The sequence below is a fragment of the Globicephala melas genome, chromosome 18, assembly GCF_963455315.2.
Source record: "Globicephala melas chromosome 18, mGloMel1.2, whole genome shotgun sequence".
Classification (NCBI taxonomy): Eukaryota; Metazoa; Chordata; class Mammalia; order Artiodactyla; family Delphinidae; genus Globicephala; species Globicephala melas.
Genome location: NC_083331.1, coordinates 78,889,842 through 78,907,203, shown reverse-complemented (window position 1 = coordinate 78,907,203; position 17,362 = coordinate 78,889,842). Strand labels below are relative to the sequence as shown.

Sequence of the window (17,362 nt, the reverse complement as noted above, 5' to 3'; positions counted from 1 at the left end):
GTGTTCAACAACAACAACAAAATCACAAGGCATACAAAGAAAAAGGAAAGTATGGCCTGTTCAAAGGGAAAAAACTCAACAGACTGTACCTAAAAAAGATGTAATGGCAGACATACTAGACAAAGACTTTAAAACCACAGTCTTAAAGATGCTCAAAGAACTAAGGAAGATGGGGAGAAAGTCAAGAAACTGGTGTGTGAACAAAATGTGAATATCCATAAAGAGATAGAAAACCTAAAAAGGTACCAAAAAGAAATTATGGAGCTGAAAAGTACAACTGAAATAAAATTTCACTAGAGGGATTCAAGGCAGACTAGAGCAGGAGGAAGAAGGAATCAGTGAATTGAAGACAGATCAATGGAAGTTATTGAGGCTGAGGAACAGAATGAAAAATGATCGAAGAGAAGTGAGCAGAGCCTAAGGGACTTGTGGGACATGATCAAGTTGACCAACACAAGCATTGAGGGGGAGGAGAGAGAGGGCAGCAAGAATATCTGAAGAGATAATGGCTGAAAACTCCCCAAAGTTGATGAAATACATGACCATAAACCTCCAAGAAGCTCAACAAACTCCAAGTAAGATGAACTCAAAGAGAACCACACTGAGACATTATAATCAAACTTTCAAAGATAAAGAGCAAATCTTGGAAGCAGTAAAAGAGGAGAGATTCATCACCTGCAAGGGATCCTCAATAAGATTATCTGAAGATTTATTATCAGAAGTTTTGAAGGCCAGAAGACACTGGGTTGATATATTCTCTGTGCTAAAAGAAAACTACTGTCAACCAAGAATCCTGTATTCAGCAGAACTGTCCTTCAAACGTGAAGGAGAAATTAAGACATTCCCAGTTAAACAAAAGCTGAGGGAGTTTGTGGCCACTACACCTGCCCTGCAAGAAATGCTCAGGGAGTGTTGCAGGTGAAATGAAAGGACACTAGACAGCACCTTGAAGCCGTGTAGAGAAATAAAAATCTTAGTAAAGGTCAAATAGGGCAATTATGAAGCTAGTATTTTTATGACATTGGTTTGTAACTGTACTTTTTGTTTTCTGCATAATTTAAGAGACTAATACATTTAAAGAAAAAAGTATTAGTGTATAACTAGTATTAATGTATATTACTGTAACTTTGTAACTCCAAATTTTGTTTCCTGCATAATTTAGGAGACTAGTGCATTTAAAAGAATTATTAATGTTTGGGGCACACAATGTATAAAGATGTAATCTTGTGACATCAATAGCCTAAAGGGCTGGGGATAGAGCTGTAAAGGAGCAGAGTTTTTGTGTTATTGAAGTTAAGCTGCTGTAAATTCAAATTAGAGGAATGATTTCAGGATGTAAATCCTCATGGTACCACAAAGAAAATTGCTATAGAATATAAACAAAAGCAAATTAAGAACGAATTTAAACATTTCATTACAGAAAAAGTCAACTAAATTCAAAAGAAGACAGAAATGCAGGAAATGAGGAACAAAAATATAGACAAACATTGTATACGCTCTACGTGCTATAGAGCATACAGAAAACAAATAGCACAATGTCTCACCTAGTGAATGGGGCAGATGCTTTCCACGTCAGCAAGAAAGAACTGGATGGCCAATCATGAGTCCCCTTATAGGAGGGACCAGCAGGGTGAACCTGGGCCCCCAGAATCCTTTGCTCTTTCTCTGCTGCCAGGCAGAACTGGCTCTGCTGAATGACCATCTAAGGGTCACACAGCCAACCAGGGTGAGGCAGGTGAAACTGACAGGATCAACTGATTCCCCGGTGCCTGGCACATGGTAGGCACTTAATAAATACTAACTGAATAAATGAATGAATAGGTTTTTCACACACCTGCCGATGAAAGGTTACCAGGAACCTGACACTGGTCTGCTGAGTTCTTTTATGCATGGCCAACGAATCGTCACAGTGCGAAGTCAACCTCTTCCAAACGGTCTTCTTTGCACCAATGAAGGGAGTGGCAGAGGGTACTTTTTGATTCAAGCAGGCTGCCCCAAGTGTGAAGGTCACCTGCTCTTGCTGGTGAAAAAAAATAAGTAAGGAGCAGCATAGAAACCGACCTGGCCTTGGACACTGTGCTTGTGGAGCTGCCGAAGGAGCCCATGACTTCTCTCCTGCCCAGTGTTCTGTATGAGGCTGGAAGCCGAGCTCCCACTCCAAGCAAGGACTTCCATCACCTGGCCATCACCAAAACTGAGGTAAGGCACCAGTAAAGCTAAGGAGCTGCCTTCCTGGGTGTTACAGCTTTAATGCTTGCCGAGCACGCACTTCCTCTCATGCTGGGAATAAAGGGCACACTCTTTGAGACCTTGAGCTATGAAGTCAGACAAACCTGTTTGAACCTGCCTCCATCACTCTGTGTGTGTGTGTGTGTGTGTGTGTGTGTGTGTGTGAGAACTTGGGCGACCTAGTATCTTCACACGCACAATGGGGCAGTCTCGTAAGACCTACCTCAAGGTGGTTTTGGCACAAGACAGAATGAATTGCACAGAGCGCTTGATAAATGTTAGATGCCATTGTTACTTACTGCTCTGACTGAATTATACTAACAAGAACTTGACCACTGGTAGGGAAACTGAGTTAGTATTGAAAGTTTAGGATTTTATGGCTTGCCTCTTCCTGGCAGTGAGTTAGGTCCTTTGGGGATTTCATTCTATCGAACATCTGAGTTATGTGTAGCCAACTTGTCACCACCCTGAAAATGTCTACAGTGGACCCCCATCTGGTCTGGGGCTCCAGTGATCAAGAAGTTGTTCCTGACTCCCTGTGCACCCTTCCTGCTGTCACCACAGAAGTGAGGCCTCAGGTCCTGATGAAAACAGCCCAGGCACCGCCTCCTCAGCTAAGAAGGCTTTCCTGCCACCCGGGCTGGGCAAGTCACGCCTTCTCTGACTCACAGACGCCGAGTCTTCTATTGTTACTGACTTTTATCGGACTGTCTCCCCCACCCTGAGGGCCTTATTCCTGGAATATAGTACTTTCTCAAATAATTGTTGAAAGAGCAGAGGAGGGGGCATTCTTTGCTACCCAGCGTTTTCCCATAGATACAATATTACCTTCCCATAGATACAATATTACCTTCCCATAGATACAATATTACCTACCAGCTGTTTTCAAATCTGGCTGCACATTTGAATCACCTGCAGAGCTTTAAGAACGACTGGTTCCTGGGCCGCACCCAGACTAGTGAAGTCTTTTGGGTGTGGAGCACAGGACTGGGTGTTTTGTAGAGTCTCACATGCTTCTAATACAGCCAAGGTTGAGAACCACGGTTATGAGCCATGACTGTTAGGCCCACAGGCTTGCCCACACTCTGAGAAACTACTTGTGTGGGAAGAAGAAGACCAGCCTCCAAGTAAGGGGGCAACTTACATCTTTCCACCTCGGGTTCTTTTGTCTTTAAAATGGTGATATGACATCTACTGCACGGAGCAGTTAGGAAGAAAGTGACTGAGAGGAAGTGTCTGCTCGCATCGCGAGTCACATTTGTGATGAAGCAGGAACGTCCTAGCTCACACTGTGGTTTTAGTTATAAAATACAGTATCTAAACAAGCAGAGAAGATGCCAAAGGAGTTCAGCTCTTTAACTGTGGTCTGTCTACCTTCAGGGACGGAAGGGGGTTGAAACAAAGCCAGATTGAGCCACGTGGGTGCCCAATGTGGTTAATAGGTTGGTTCCCCTTCAAGCTGATTGTTTTAAAATATTTGCTCAACATTCATTCAGAGGAGGCTGAGGGCCAGGTGGGGAGAACACAGGTTCTCCCTGCTGCCCTGAGCAATTCAGCTCTAGCCTCAGAAAAGACCCTCAGAAGGCAGTTGAGGGCCCAATCACTGCTCCTTCAGGAAACCCATCCACAACGATCATTTCTCCTAAGTATTTCTTCCTGCCACATGGACTTCTCTCCCTGAGAGGAGTTCTGAGGAACAGGATTTTCACCATCTGGGCGCATCTCAAGTCCAGACTGTCCTTGTCTTCATCCAGCTCTGAAAAGGGGAGGCCTGGTCTCCCTGGGGGCTAAGTGGGGCTTGCACATTAAAAGATCACATGACTGTTCCCAGCAGGGAAACTCGACGGTCCACATTTCACCTGTGGAGCTTCCTATCATCCGTGAATCCATGTTCCTTCACCGGAAGAGAGGCACCAAGGTGGGAGCAGGCCTGCCCAGGGCTCCTGGCTCGGTGGGAAGACAGCAGCGTCGCTCTCCTTCACCAGCTTCTTCCACTCCGGCGGTGGGATTCGCTCTGGACAGAGTTAAGGCAAGCAGAAAGGATCAGGAGACTACATATCTATCCAAATGATTAATCGAGCTTTCCTGTTATGAAGTCTAAATTTTCCTGTATTATTCCTTTAAGTAGTAGGCTGGAGGAGGGATGGCATTTAAGGCTTTGGGATAAGTGAACAAATGGCAAAAAGAATCAGTGATTTGGTACAACAAGACCTGGGCTAAGACCTCGTTCACTCACAGGTCTGCTGATCGTTGGCACATTAAATGGTTTGTCTTTTAACACACCTGAGATGATGATGCCTGCTTCGCAAGATGAGTTCCAGGACGTGATGGGATAAAAGAGTTGAAAATTTAGAAAAACTGTTAAGGGTGTGTGGGCTTGAGGTCCAAGTATGATTTCCAGAAAGTGACACCAGAATGAATACATTTCAGGGTTTAATCAGCTTGTGAGCTTGTGAGTGTGGAATGAGCGAATGAGCTAGTTCAGAGGAGAATTTAGGGAACAGCAGTTTAAATAGTAAAGGCAGGCTGAAATAAGCTTGCTAAGTTAGAGAAAACTGGTTAACGGGACGATGTCCAAAATACATTCCAGAAAGTCTATGGGTAAAATTTTATGTGATTTCTTCCTGATAAGATGTGTAGTAATCATTAAGATAGTTTTAAAAAACTCTTTTGATCAAGTATATTTACCAATTACGATCATTCTTCATCCAATTAAATATTTTATCATTCATGCCTCCCATTGATTAAAAAGTGAATTTATATGCTAGTTGCCAGGCAGGGTAGCTTCTAGCAGTATATTTTACTGTTTTTTAAAATGGTATAAAACAAAATCAAAGGATTTATTTGTGAGTTTTAAAATAAATCTTATTTAAGTTTTCCCAAAAGCTCAATGCTAGAGTTAGATATATTCATGTACACATATTTACTGAAGAAATATAACTTCCATTATCACATTCTTTGCTTCATCAATAACCCATTGGTTTAGCCACACATTATTCTAAGTTAGCTAATAAGAAAGACTATTAACTCCATTTAATTTTAATCTTGACATTACTGCATTTACTTACAAGATGTTTCTAACTTTTGTATAAATAGGTCCTCATTTTGAGACATCAATTTCATGTTTATTTGAATTGAAAAATGAAGTTTTTCTGAATAAATAAGGCTGATTTGGCTGACTGGCTTGATAGTAAGAACTAACTGGCAAAGGTTATTACATGGTGACTATTTTCCATAAATTGGATTCATTACATTTGCAACCCAAGGCTTTAGAAAACTCTCTATGAAAATATACTGGCAACGATGTTCTGAAAGGACTGCCTTGATTATTTTTCCCCAAGCCTTTTTGAGTAGATCAGATTAAACTGTTCACTTCCAAGAATGAAAGACTAGGGACTTCCCCGGTGGTCCAGTGGTTAGGACGCCGCACTTCCACTGCAGGGGGTGTGTGTTCGATCCCTGGTCGGAGAACTAAGATCCCACATGCCGTGTGGTGCAGTCAAAAAATAAATAAATAAACCAAGAATGAAAGACTAGCAGGTACAATTAATAATTTTTTGAGATGTTGGAAAAGACTTTTGTATATTTCCCAGGAACCGAGAAACTGAACGACTCCAATCATTGAATTGCAAAGCCTTTCAAAAGTCAGATGATTTCTAATTCTTTGCTTTCAATTAAATTAGAATTATCAAATGGTAGACATTAGAAGTAATTTTTGATTATAGATAACTATGAACAGTTGGTATATAACTTGAAAGAATTTTAAAGGGTTAAGTGGTATTTTATAACAAAACTCCTCTGCTCCATTCAGTGTCACCAAGCTTTCTCAGCAGTTAGTTCAATAAAAATGGAAACCTGGAATAGAATTGTCCAACATTGTCTTATTCTACTAGCAAAAGGTATTCATCAAATTCATCTGTCAATATATGAACCCATTGGGGAAAATATCCCCATCTTTCTGAGAGGAATTTTCTTTTTAACACTTTATTGTTGACTATTTTAAACACGCACATAAGTAGAGAGAGTAGAGAGAGAAACTGAGCCCTCACCAGTTTCGAGAATTATAAACATCCTGCTGTTTTTAATTCAAGGAAGGTTATTTCTAACCATCAGACTTTTATGTTTATGTCTTAGTTGGTTTGGACTGCTATAGGAAACTGCCTTCGACGGGGTGGCTTATAAGCAGCAGAAATTTATTCCTCACAGTACTTGACACGGGAAGTCCAAGATCAAGGGGCTGGCAGATTCAGTGTTTGGGGCGAGCCTGCTTCCTTGTCCAGATGAGGCCATCTTCTCACTGTGTCCTCACATGGCAGAATGCGTGAGGGACGCTCTGGGGTCTCTTCTGTAAGACCCTAATCCCATTCCTGAGGGCTCCACCCTCATGATTTAATGACCTCCCAAAGGTCCCCCATTCAAATGCCATCACACTGGGGATTAGATTTCAACATGTGAGTTTGGGGGGAGGGGCACAAACATTCAGGCTATAGCAGTTTATACCTCTATTTTAATATTTGTTTTGATTAGTTATGTACTATTGTAATAGAGATATTTCTTAGTACTTAAGACCTGTGATAGGAAGTCCAAAATTTTAATTAACATGTACATTTTTATTGCTGGGAATTTTGTCCTTCTCATTAAGATAAAAGTATGTGAAATTAAATTATGAAAATTCTTTTGGAAGGTACAGGAGCAAAAGTTTTGCGGACCGCTTGTTAAGGAAACAACAGTAGGCTAAGTGTAAAGCTTTACTAGTTTCAAACTGGGCCAAGTCTTCCCCGGTTCCTCAGCACGTTTTGTGATTTTCTGGTGCACGCAAACCCGGCACATTGTTTATCAGCCAGTCCCGTAGAGACTGGAGAAGGTGAAAAAGTCTGACATAGCTTGTAAGTACCACTTGGGGGTTTAATAAATGCAGATTGTGATCCAGTGGGCCTGGAGAAGGGCCCAGCAGCTTTCCTTCATGGTACATCTCAATGAAAAGGTTTCAACGTAGATGACACATCCACATGCATGAGCCCTTCCCACACTGGAGCTTCAGGACCATGTCACGTCAACACTCACAGACCAGCCAAAGGAGTTGGCTAGGGGCTTCCCTGGTGGCGCAGTGGTTGACAGTCCGCCTGCCGATGCAGGGGACATGGGTTCGTGCCCCGGTCCGGGAAGATCCCACATGCCGCGGAGCGGCTGGGCCCGTGAGCCATGGCCGCTGAGCCTGCTCGTCAAAAAAAACAAACAAACAAAAAAAAAAACAAAGGAGTTGGCTAGATCCTGTCTTTATTAAAAACGTTTAGGGGGATTGGTGGTGGTGTGATGAATTGGGAGATTGGGATTGACATATATACAGTAATATGCATAAAATAGATAACTAATAAGAACCTGCTGTATAAATAAATAAATAAATAAAAGTTAGGAAGCAAAAAAAGAAATTACCCAGCCCATAAAAACTAACCACCCTGTACCCTGGGGCCTCTTGACCTCTGAGATGGCCCATACTCTGTCTGTGGAGTGTGTTTCTCTGTAAATAAATCCACTTCTTACTTTAAAAAAAAAAAAAAAGTTTATATTTTGCTATTCATAGATTCCTTAGCATTAATTTAGATTTTTAAAAATACCGCATGGAAATAGTATTTACATCAACTACTGAGTTTTTGTGCCAGTGCCTCACTCACCTTGCCCATATCCAGAATGCTTTGGGAGCTCTGCTCTCTGGCCTCCGTGGTGGGCAACTTCTGGGCCAGACTGTGTGTGTTTGCTTTTGGGGGCAGGTTATCTGGAAGTCGTGGATGGTTTCTCTCCACCTAGAAGAAGAAACAACCCTCCCTAGAGCAGCGAGGGCGCCCCCTGCAGGCTTCCTGCTGAACAAGCAGCAGCACAGCAAGTACTGGGCTTTGGCGGGTGTGGCAGTTTCAAAGTGTCCCAGGCACCCGTGGCTGTCCCTTCCTCCCTCTTTAAAGAAACCTTTTGTTGCTGGCCCTAGAAGCCTGTCTGGGAGCCGTGAGGGAGCCCAGGGGCAGCCCCGCTCCGCTGAACTCCCACAGGGCATCCACGGTGTGCAGCAGCCCAGGGCAGAGCTGCAGTGCCGCCCGTGTCTAGTGGCTGCCAGGAGTCCTGCACGGGCCACATGGTCAGCTGCTCTTCTTATATTCCATCCAAGGAGTGGGGACATGCGTTAGACCAGCGAAGGGTGCATTGATTTAGTCACTTGGTGGGCGTTTTTAGGTGCCTACTATGTCAGATGCGAAAAGGCTGAAGCAGCCCTGCTCCGAGACGGAGGGGCGGGGCCACAGGTAACCAGCGCTGTGAGGGGCAAGCGGACACTGTGCTGAGTCTAGGGGGAGAGTGAGCTTCCCAGCAAGGCCCAGGCATGTGGGAGCCTTGATTGGTCAGGAGGTCTGGGCGGGGCCTGAGATTCTGCACATCAAGCAAGTTCCTGTGTGAGGAGGTGAGAGAGAGGCCTCCCAGCAGCTGTGGGGACGGCCAGATGAGGACGACACAAAGCCACAAAGACGTGGAGGTCGAGGCAGCAGGGTATGTTGGACACAGAGGGATGTGCGGGGGCACAGGGAAGTACCAGCTGTCCCTGAGGCTCGCCACGTCAGGGCACCCAGGTTTGCAGCAGTGCTGTCCCCAGGCTGGCCGACCCCGTCGGGTGCACCCATGCTTGTCCCCTGCGTCCCCTACTTGAGACAGTCGACTCCACAGTTGCTCACAAGATGCCAGGAGCTGAGGTCCTGCTGGCATCCTTGCCCTGCATCTTTCTGGCAGAGGCCCTGCGAACAGAATGCAGTGCGAAGCTTGTGGATTTTGGTCAATCTAAGGTAAATGCCTATAGGAAGAAGAGTCACGTAAGTTCTTACAAGGCTCTTCAAACGTAGCCGTCTTTCCGAATAGTCGAAGGTCTCTGGGTCTGTGAACTGACTCTTATCTAGAAATTGGTTGAAGGGCCATGTCTCACTTTCATGGTGAATCAAGTCACACCTGCGCTCACAAGACCCAAAACGGGCTTTAGCTCTGCAGACCAAGCAGGAATCTAGTGGGTGGTTCGTCCATTTCAGCCGCAGAGCGACTGGGGGCGGGGCTATTCTGATTACCGTACAGGCCCTTCTGACTGTTAGGGTCACCTTCCTGACCTTGACTCTAAAACACCTGTATCTTCCCTTTAAGTCAGGGAGCCTGTGAGTTTCCTACTGCTGCTGTAACAATTACCATGAGTTTCGTGGCTTCAAAGGACAGAATGTATTCTCTTACAGTTCTGGAGATCAGAGGTCTGAAATCAGTGTCAGCGGGGCCCCTCCCTCTGGAGGCTCTGGGGGAGAGTCTGTTCCCTGCCTCCTCCGGCTTCTGCTGGCATCCCTAGGCTTGCGACAGCAGCTCCCCGGTCCCCAAGGCCACATCTTCCCATGTCTCTCCTGCTCGGCCTTCATGTCACCTTCTCTTCTGCATGTCTGCGAGGAAAATCTTTTCCTGATTCCCTCTTAAAAGGACACATGATTGCATTTAGGGCTCACACGGACAATCCAGGAGAATCTCCCCATCTCAAGACCCTTAACTTAGTTGCCTCTGCAAAGATCCCCCCTTTCTCCCACATACGGCAATAGTCACAGGTTCCAGATTTGAGAATGTAGCTATCAGTCTACTACAGAGCCCACTTTAATTGCAGTCACTAAAGTCTTTGCAGAGATTCTGGTGTTTCCTCATCAGTGCATTCTCAATGTTTTGTAGAAAAGAGTATTATTGGCCCCTTGGGGGCCATAGTTCAGAGGAAGAGGGTGGGTTGCCCATAACCAGTTCATTCCAGCCTTACTATCCTGGGAAGTCTCTGAATTCTGATGGAAGTTTTTGGCATCTCGACTTTACTTGGCTGCCACTCAGTTTAGGCTGCTATTAATCAGCTGAGTAAACAACTAGAACTGATGTTTAAACCACCACACTGTCCATAAATTCAGTCCAACCTGTATTCTTTTCTTTCTTGTTCAGAACCCTACACTCGGAATCCATTCCTACATTTGTTCCCCTCACGTTTGCTGACGTGAAGTAATAAAGTGCTTGTTCTTTTGGTTGGAAGCTGCCTCCTCCAGACATTGACTTTGTTATTGGCTACTTCAGATCTGGAAAAGGCTGTGGCATGGGGGGAGCTTAAGGAAGTCAGCTTCCTTGGTGGGGGGATGGCGTGGAGAATCAGCTGGGTATCTGTGGGTCTGACGTATTCTGCGTCTGCTGAGGCCTGCGGCATACCTTCATTCTGAGACATAGAGTCTCATTCTTTCCAGATTGTTGAACCAACTTTCACACAGACACTTTGTGGCTATTTCAACCCTCTGACTGTAAGGCACCCATTATTTTAGCATGTGCATAGCAAGTCCCAATTCTTACGTTTGACGACTTCAGACATTTTGTTTGCCATTTGACAATGTTCAGTGCTGTTAGGAATTGCTTCTCTTCCCTACAATCTTGAATCCCTCTTACCTTTCACACTGTTCTGTGGCAGCACCAATGCAGTTTCCCCAAACCTGACCCATAATGAACAGTTTATTTCAGGGGACCACAGGTAATTGGCCATTTTCCACCATAGGACATAGGCTGCCAGATTCTCATTCCTCAATATTAGCGGGATTTTTTACTCAGGGCAGTGTAACTTATTTCCCCAAATTTCCTTTCTCCAAATGTCTTTACTGTTGCCTCTAACCATCTCCCTGTTTATCAGTTTTCTTTTGAAATTCTTTGTTTTAAGCAACAGAAACCAATCCTAGCTGACTTAAGCAGAAAGAGAACTTATTGGAAGCATCTCAAACAGCTCAGAGAATCAGCTGGAAGACTGGAGAATGGGATGGGGCTCAGAAGCCAGAGGCAGGGCAGCATATGCACGAGCACACGCCAGGCCCCTGTGGAGTCACTGCTGTCACCTGTTGGGCACCGCTAGCAACACCCCACACGCTGCTGTGAACGGCCCCAAGCCATCACCTCACCTCTGCATCACTCGTGAGGCAGGGTCATAGGCAGGAGCTCCTCACTGGTTGAGCTCTGGCCTCCTGTTGCCAGGGCAAGGGACCCCAGATTTTATTCCTCCCAAATAGATCAGTGTACTTGGGGAGAAGATGATTGATAAAATAAGAAGTATCCTATTTCCTGTCCACACCTTACTTCAGCGCACATCCCAGTGAATTATAATCACCCACTCACTTGTGTGGGTTTCCCTGCCAGCTGGAAAGACTGTTGTCAGCAAAGTCTTGTGCTTTGTGTCTTGAGGGTGTAGCAACAGTCCCTAGCACAAAGTTCACACTCAGACGAGCGTAGTTGAACTGAACGAATGACGAGTAGACCTTGGGTAGGGCTGTCCTTGGCAAGTGGGAGCTTGTGTCTGTGGTGTGCAGAGGTGGAGAAGCAGCTGTGCCCCTTATTCCTTAGAGGGTAGAACCTGTAATTTACCTCTTAGAAGCAGCACAAGAGGTTTATTGAAATGTGTATTAAATGGAAACGCTAGGCTCCAGGACACCTGGAAGACTTAGAATTTTTCTGAATGTTTCTTGTTTAACTAGTCAAAGTTGCAAGACGAAGCACAGCTTTATCGCAGTCTACCAGTCAGTTCTGGGTTAGAACCTTGAGCCTTTGGGGTGCTTCTCTGTGGTTATTTTGTAAGTGGAGGTTATGGCTGAAAGCTGGTGTGGCTTCCTGGTCTTACAAGGCAGCATGGTGGAGGGAAGGGGGTCCCTAGAATATCAGTAGTTCTGAGGCAGGGCTTGAGAAGAGCTGAGGCCTGAGCGCCACAGCAGCAGGGTTTTCCGCCAAGTCAAAGCTTTCTCATACGTTCAACCCAAAGCAAAGCTGCCAGTTAAGATCAGATCTCACTGAAGTAACAGACACAGCCACTCACACTGCTCTAGCAACAAGACACGCCCCGCCCCCCAACAAGCCCGCGGGAAGGTGGGCTCCAGGGTGAGCTGGTCCAGCAGCTCCAGCACTGCCGACAGGAGCCCACCATCTTCTCACCTCTGCTCTGAGTGCGCACTTCAGCTCCATGGGAAGGTGGACTCCCCTTGGGCCTCCTTGGTCACATACAGAACGACAGGGTGAGTTTGCCCTGCCATCCTGTTGGACTCGCACGTCACTTGGCCAGCGCAGCCCCCAGGCACACGCTAGGAGAAGACCGGCCCATGTCTGGGGGCTGCCCTGATCAGACTGGCCTGAGCCACGTGGGCCTGGGGAGGGGTGGGAGGGGTGGAGAGCTGCAGTGGTGGGAGGGGCAGGTTCTGTTCAGTATAAAGAAGGTGACAGTGATGACCCCCCAACTCTTCAGTGGAGAGAACATACTTATGAAGTGTCTGTTACTTTAGATGATAGTTTCTGCCTATAATATCGAATTGCTCCATTTTATGTTTGTGGCAAGAAGATTGTGAAAACAATTCAATGCTGGATTACTGACAGCCTACTGTATAAAAATTTTTACTTTTTAAAAGTTATTCCTTTGAGGATCTGATGAAAGCTTATATAGACCATTCTATAGAAAAATGTATGATATGCTTATTCATAACATGATACTAATTTAGGGAACCTATGGATGACCACAAGAGTGGCAATGTTACAAGAGCACCCAACACGGATTTCGAGTTAAGAATTCCAGGGGCTTCCCTGGTGGCACAGTGGTTGAGAATCTGCCTGCTAATGCAGGGGACACGGGTTCAAGCCCTGGTCTGGGAGGATCCCACATGCCACGGAGCAACTAGGCCCGTGAGCCACAACTACTGAGCCTGCGCGTCTGGAGCCTGTGCTCCGCAACAAGAGAGGCCGCGACAGTGAGAGGCCCGCGCACCGCGATGAAGAGTGGCCCCCGCTTGCCACAACTAGAGAAAGCCCTCGCACAGAAACGAAGACCCAACACAACAAAAATAAATTAATTAATTAATTAATAAACTCCTACCCCCAACATCTTCTTTAAAAAAAAAAAAAAAGAATTCCTGATTTAGGGGAATTGGTGAGCTTTTAGGGGTTCCCACTCCTTTTAAGTGAAAGGAAGGGTTTTGAGGCCTGTGAAGTCAGGAACGGGTCTGCTTTGCTCACCACTGAATGCTTGATGCCTAGAAAACTGCCTGCCACACAGAGGCACGCAGTGACCATTTGACGAATGAATGTGACAATCACTGTGTCTCCAAAGAGCTGTTGTCTGGATGTAAAGAACTCATAAATGGGAGTATCTACTCCACTTAAGCCAGGACTGCTCAATGGTGACTGTCTCTTCAGTGGGACAGAACTTTATTCTAAAGACAGGTTCATCTGTGTTAAGAAGCACAGGTGCTTTTAAATTCAAGTGACTTTTTTGTGAGGGGGTGGGATTCAGCTGGCCTGTCATAATTTAGTCTGTCTCTCAGTTTCTCTTTCTCACTGATGTTTAGGGCAGATGGAGAAAGTGCTTGAGAGAGAAGTACTGGATTATCCTTTGAATGTGTGTCAGGGGCAGTCTGACTTGCTAGTTCGCAGGCCTGACAACATAATCCTTCAGATCTTCTCCTTTCCTGATTTGGATGACATTGGGCAGCTGTCAAAAACCTGCAAACAATTCCAAAAGGAAGACCTTAAGATAATTTTTACTGGTAAATATTACACAGAATTTCAAAGAGAAAGGGAATGATTTAGAAAATTTTAACTTCATATAGTGACAAACATGGGGTTTGTGCAATAATAAAACTTTTTTTTTTAAACCTATAACCTAAAAAACTGGCTAAGCGACTCTGCTCAAGAGGAAACAGTAGCACAGGAAGAGAGAATGATAAAGTGGTCACATCTGTGAAATGTAAGACAGGGAGGGTCACAAACAAAGCGATTCTAGCAAGAAGAAATATATCACGCTGCATTCCAAGGTAAGTGACATTTTTAAAAAGACACACATTAGAGAGAATGTTGAAAATAGTACTAATATAGTTCCTACTCATGCATAAACTTAAGCAAATACCAAAAACAGGAAAAGAAATTGCATAGGAATTCCTAAGTGCAGACTTTGCCATTGTTCTTCCCTGGGAAACTCAGTAGCAGATTGGTAGAGATCCTTGGGGAAAGAATTAGTTTTCAAATTCCTCATTTCAAATTCAAATGCCTCATTTCAGGCATTCATATACATTTGGTAATTATAAGCTTTGAATCCATTTGGAAAGAGAAGTAAAGAAAATCTATTTTTTGTACATAATCATTGTTCAAAAATTAGAAAGAAAAGAACTAAAAATCATCTTAATCCTACCTTCAGTTGCTATTAAAATTTGGCATATTTCTTATCAGTATTTGTCCTAAAAGCTTGAGTACTTTTAAAGCTATTTCACTGTGAGGTTTAGGTGGTTTCTAGAGCAAAATACATACATAAAAATATTCAGGTAGTCAGAAATTCTAGTCATAAAACAATTTGTTATTTGTAAGATAAATATTGGCTTAAAGATGAATTTTCTCATTTAAGAACGAGCAAGTTGCAATGTAAGGTCTTTTGTCCTTTTGCTCATTCGAGCATTTATTCAATAAATACTGAGTTCCACCCATTTGGCATAAACAGTAGGAAACATCTCAGTCTCTGCCTCCATGGGCTTGTCATCCAGTGGGTGGGCCGTGGAGGAGTGACGGGGCCATGGGGTGGGGGGTGACGGAGTCTGCGGAGGTTTTACAAAGCAGGATTTAAAATGTGTATCAAAACATAAAAGCTCTACTTCCACAGTGTAGCCTCAATTCTTAGCCACTGTAAACATGTTAGCAATTGGCACACATCTTCCCAAACATTTTCTCTGCAAATGCAAACATCCCGTGAGTCTATAAAGGGTTTGAAGCGCATTCTGCACTTTGGACTTTACCCCACCCTGTGGAGAAGCTGGTGTTAGTGTTGCGCATTGTGGAGCTGTCACTTAGCCACGTCCCAGGAGGAACACCTGGGCTGTTCCAAAAAGAAGGGCATCTAACGGCTGGTGTGTCTATGCTTGGTAGCAGCAGTTCAATCTGTAGGGTGCAGTGTTAGGAGTTCCAATGCTGGGTGTAAGGATACTTCTATTTTATGTTTTGAGAGATAAGGCAATTTAGCTTGAGGAATTTTTTAATAACATAAGAACTAACAAATCTCATTTGAAAGCTGACAAAATTATCCAAAAGAGGAAGACTTGGGGGTCCAGGAGAGAGGAGCCATTGCTGCAGGCCACCACCATTGGGTTCCTTCCCTTGCAGTCCTTGGGTTTCCTGGGACAGGCCTGTCTCAGCCTGATCAGGCTGCCATAACAAAATACCACAGAGTGGGCAGCATAAACTGAGACATTTATTTCTCACAGTTCTGGAGGCTGGAAGTCTAAGATCGAGGTGCTAGCCTATTGGTGCTGGTGGGGGCCTTTCCAGATGGCAGACAGCGGCCTTCTGGCTCTGTGCTCATGTGGCAGAGAGAGCTAGTGAGTCTGGTGTCTTCTTTTATAAGGATACTACTCCTATCGGATCAGGGCCCCATCCTCATGACCTCATTTAGTTGCTTCTTTACTTCAATACGGCCACACTGGGGGCTAAGGGTTCAACAAGTGAATACTGGGGTGGAGGGGGACACAATTCAGCCCATAGCAAGGCCTGAATCCAAACGTCATGGGTTCTACCACCTATTAAGATATCCTAGAAATGCCAGCAGTTTGGTGTCCAAATAGCATCTCCGACATTGGCCCTCACACCCCAAACTGGCATAAGAATCCTCTGTCCAATCAACTGCTCCATTTTTTGATTCAGAAAAGTATGATCCTAGTGATGTAGGAAATGGCTACTCCATGAGCATGTGATGGAGTAATTGCATGTAACCTGTAGGCACACTGTATGTACCCTGTAGGCACACTGTGTGTAACCTGTAGGCACACTGCTCGCAACTTGGCACACTGATTTTTCTACCATGATAATAATTTAAATTATTTTACTGAAGAATACCATTCTTTCTATGGGGCAGGCTGCTTACGTTTAACTTGACTAAGACTTTTTCTTAAAAAATCTCTTTTGTGATATAAGGCTACTTCTGTATTTATTTTTCTTTTAGATGTGTAGCAATGAAGAATTCTGGGAGAGATTTAGAGCTTCACAGGATAAACATGCTTTTGATACAAAGAAGATAGGGATAACCATTTACAAGAAACTGCTAGCTTTCCACCAAAATGCAGCCTGGCAGAAATTCACACAAAGAAGACAGACAGCATTTTTCTAAACCTAACTGAAGTGACAAAATTAAAAAATAATGATTAAAACTGAATTTTCATGTAAAAATAACTACGAGTAGACCTTGCCTATAGCTAAGATTGGGTTGAAGCAATTATCTGGTAGATTTAAGTGGGAAAATCTGTTTTTTAAAAAACCTCTTGACTCTGAATAGTGTTCTGAAAATAAACTTCTCTTTTTTCTTTTTCTTTACTGCTATTAATCTATGAACAGATCAAGAGGATCAAATACCTACTTAATTCTCCTCTTTAACCTAATACATGTCCTTAATTTTAAAGATAGGAAGAACAGAATAGAAAGCAAATCTGCTTAAAGTATAGATGATTATATGTCTTTTCATCAGAGTTAAGACAGACACAAAAATGAGAATTCAGTGAAAGAGATGAAAGTAAATGATCCTTTCTCATAGTGTGTTGTGAAAAAATTCGCGCCCTTGTCCGCGTGGATCTTCCCCACGTGCAGAATTCACTCACCCCACGAGGAATGCGGTTGGGGAAGAAACAGTGGGCTGCTGGGAAGTGGCTGGAGCAGCCACTCTCCTTCCTTGGATTTGCTGGATTTGCTGCAGAAACATCTGCAGGTGTTTCACTGCCTTGGGATTTATGAAATGGGAGACGATTACTCAGTAAGTACTACTATTATTTAGCAAGTAAAAACTTGTTTCCAAAGATGGTAAATGAGATCCTTCAAAGGGCCTATATTTCATGTCAGATTTGAGGAATTACTCCAGTTGGTGTCTATGATTTACTAGCAAAGGCTGAGAGCAATGAAAATCCCAATAGGCAGCTCCTCTCCTTTGTTATGTTCATGTTTAGAATATAATTATTAAAATCACTAAGTAGTTGAATAAAACCAAGGACTGAAATCCAAAATGAGAAACAACAGAAAACATTAAAAGAAAGTTTTGCAGAGGAATTACAAAGAAGTGAAACAG

The 17,362-nt window shown here is 44.0% G+C and overlaps 1 protein-coding gene across 15 annotated transcripts in view; it reads right to left on the bottom strand.

Annotated features, from left to right (window-relative positions):
* The window catches only part of UPF3A (UPF3A regulator of nonsense mediated mRNA decay), a 64,178-nt gene that overhangs the window by 9,711 nt on the left and 37,105 nt on the right, over nucleotides 1–17,362 (bottom strand). For 2 of the 15 annotated variants that reach the window (XM_060288029.1, XM_030856643.2), the window contains one exon: nucleotides 2,030–4,243. In XM_060288029.1, coding sequence (XP_060144012.1) covers nucleotides 4,104–4,243 — 140 coding nt within the window. In that variant the 3' untranslated portion in view covers nucleotides 2,030–4,103. The other 13 variants (XM_060288026.1, XM_060288022.1, XM_060288023.1 and 10 more) reach the window with 13 other exon arrangements.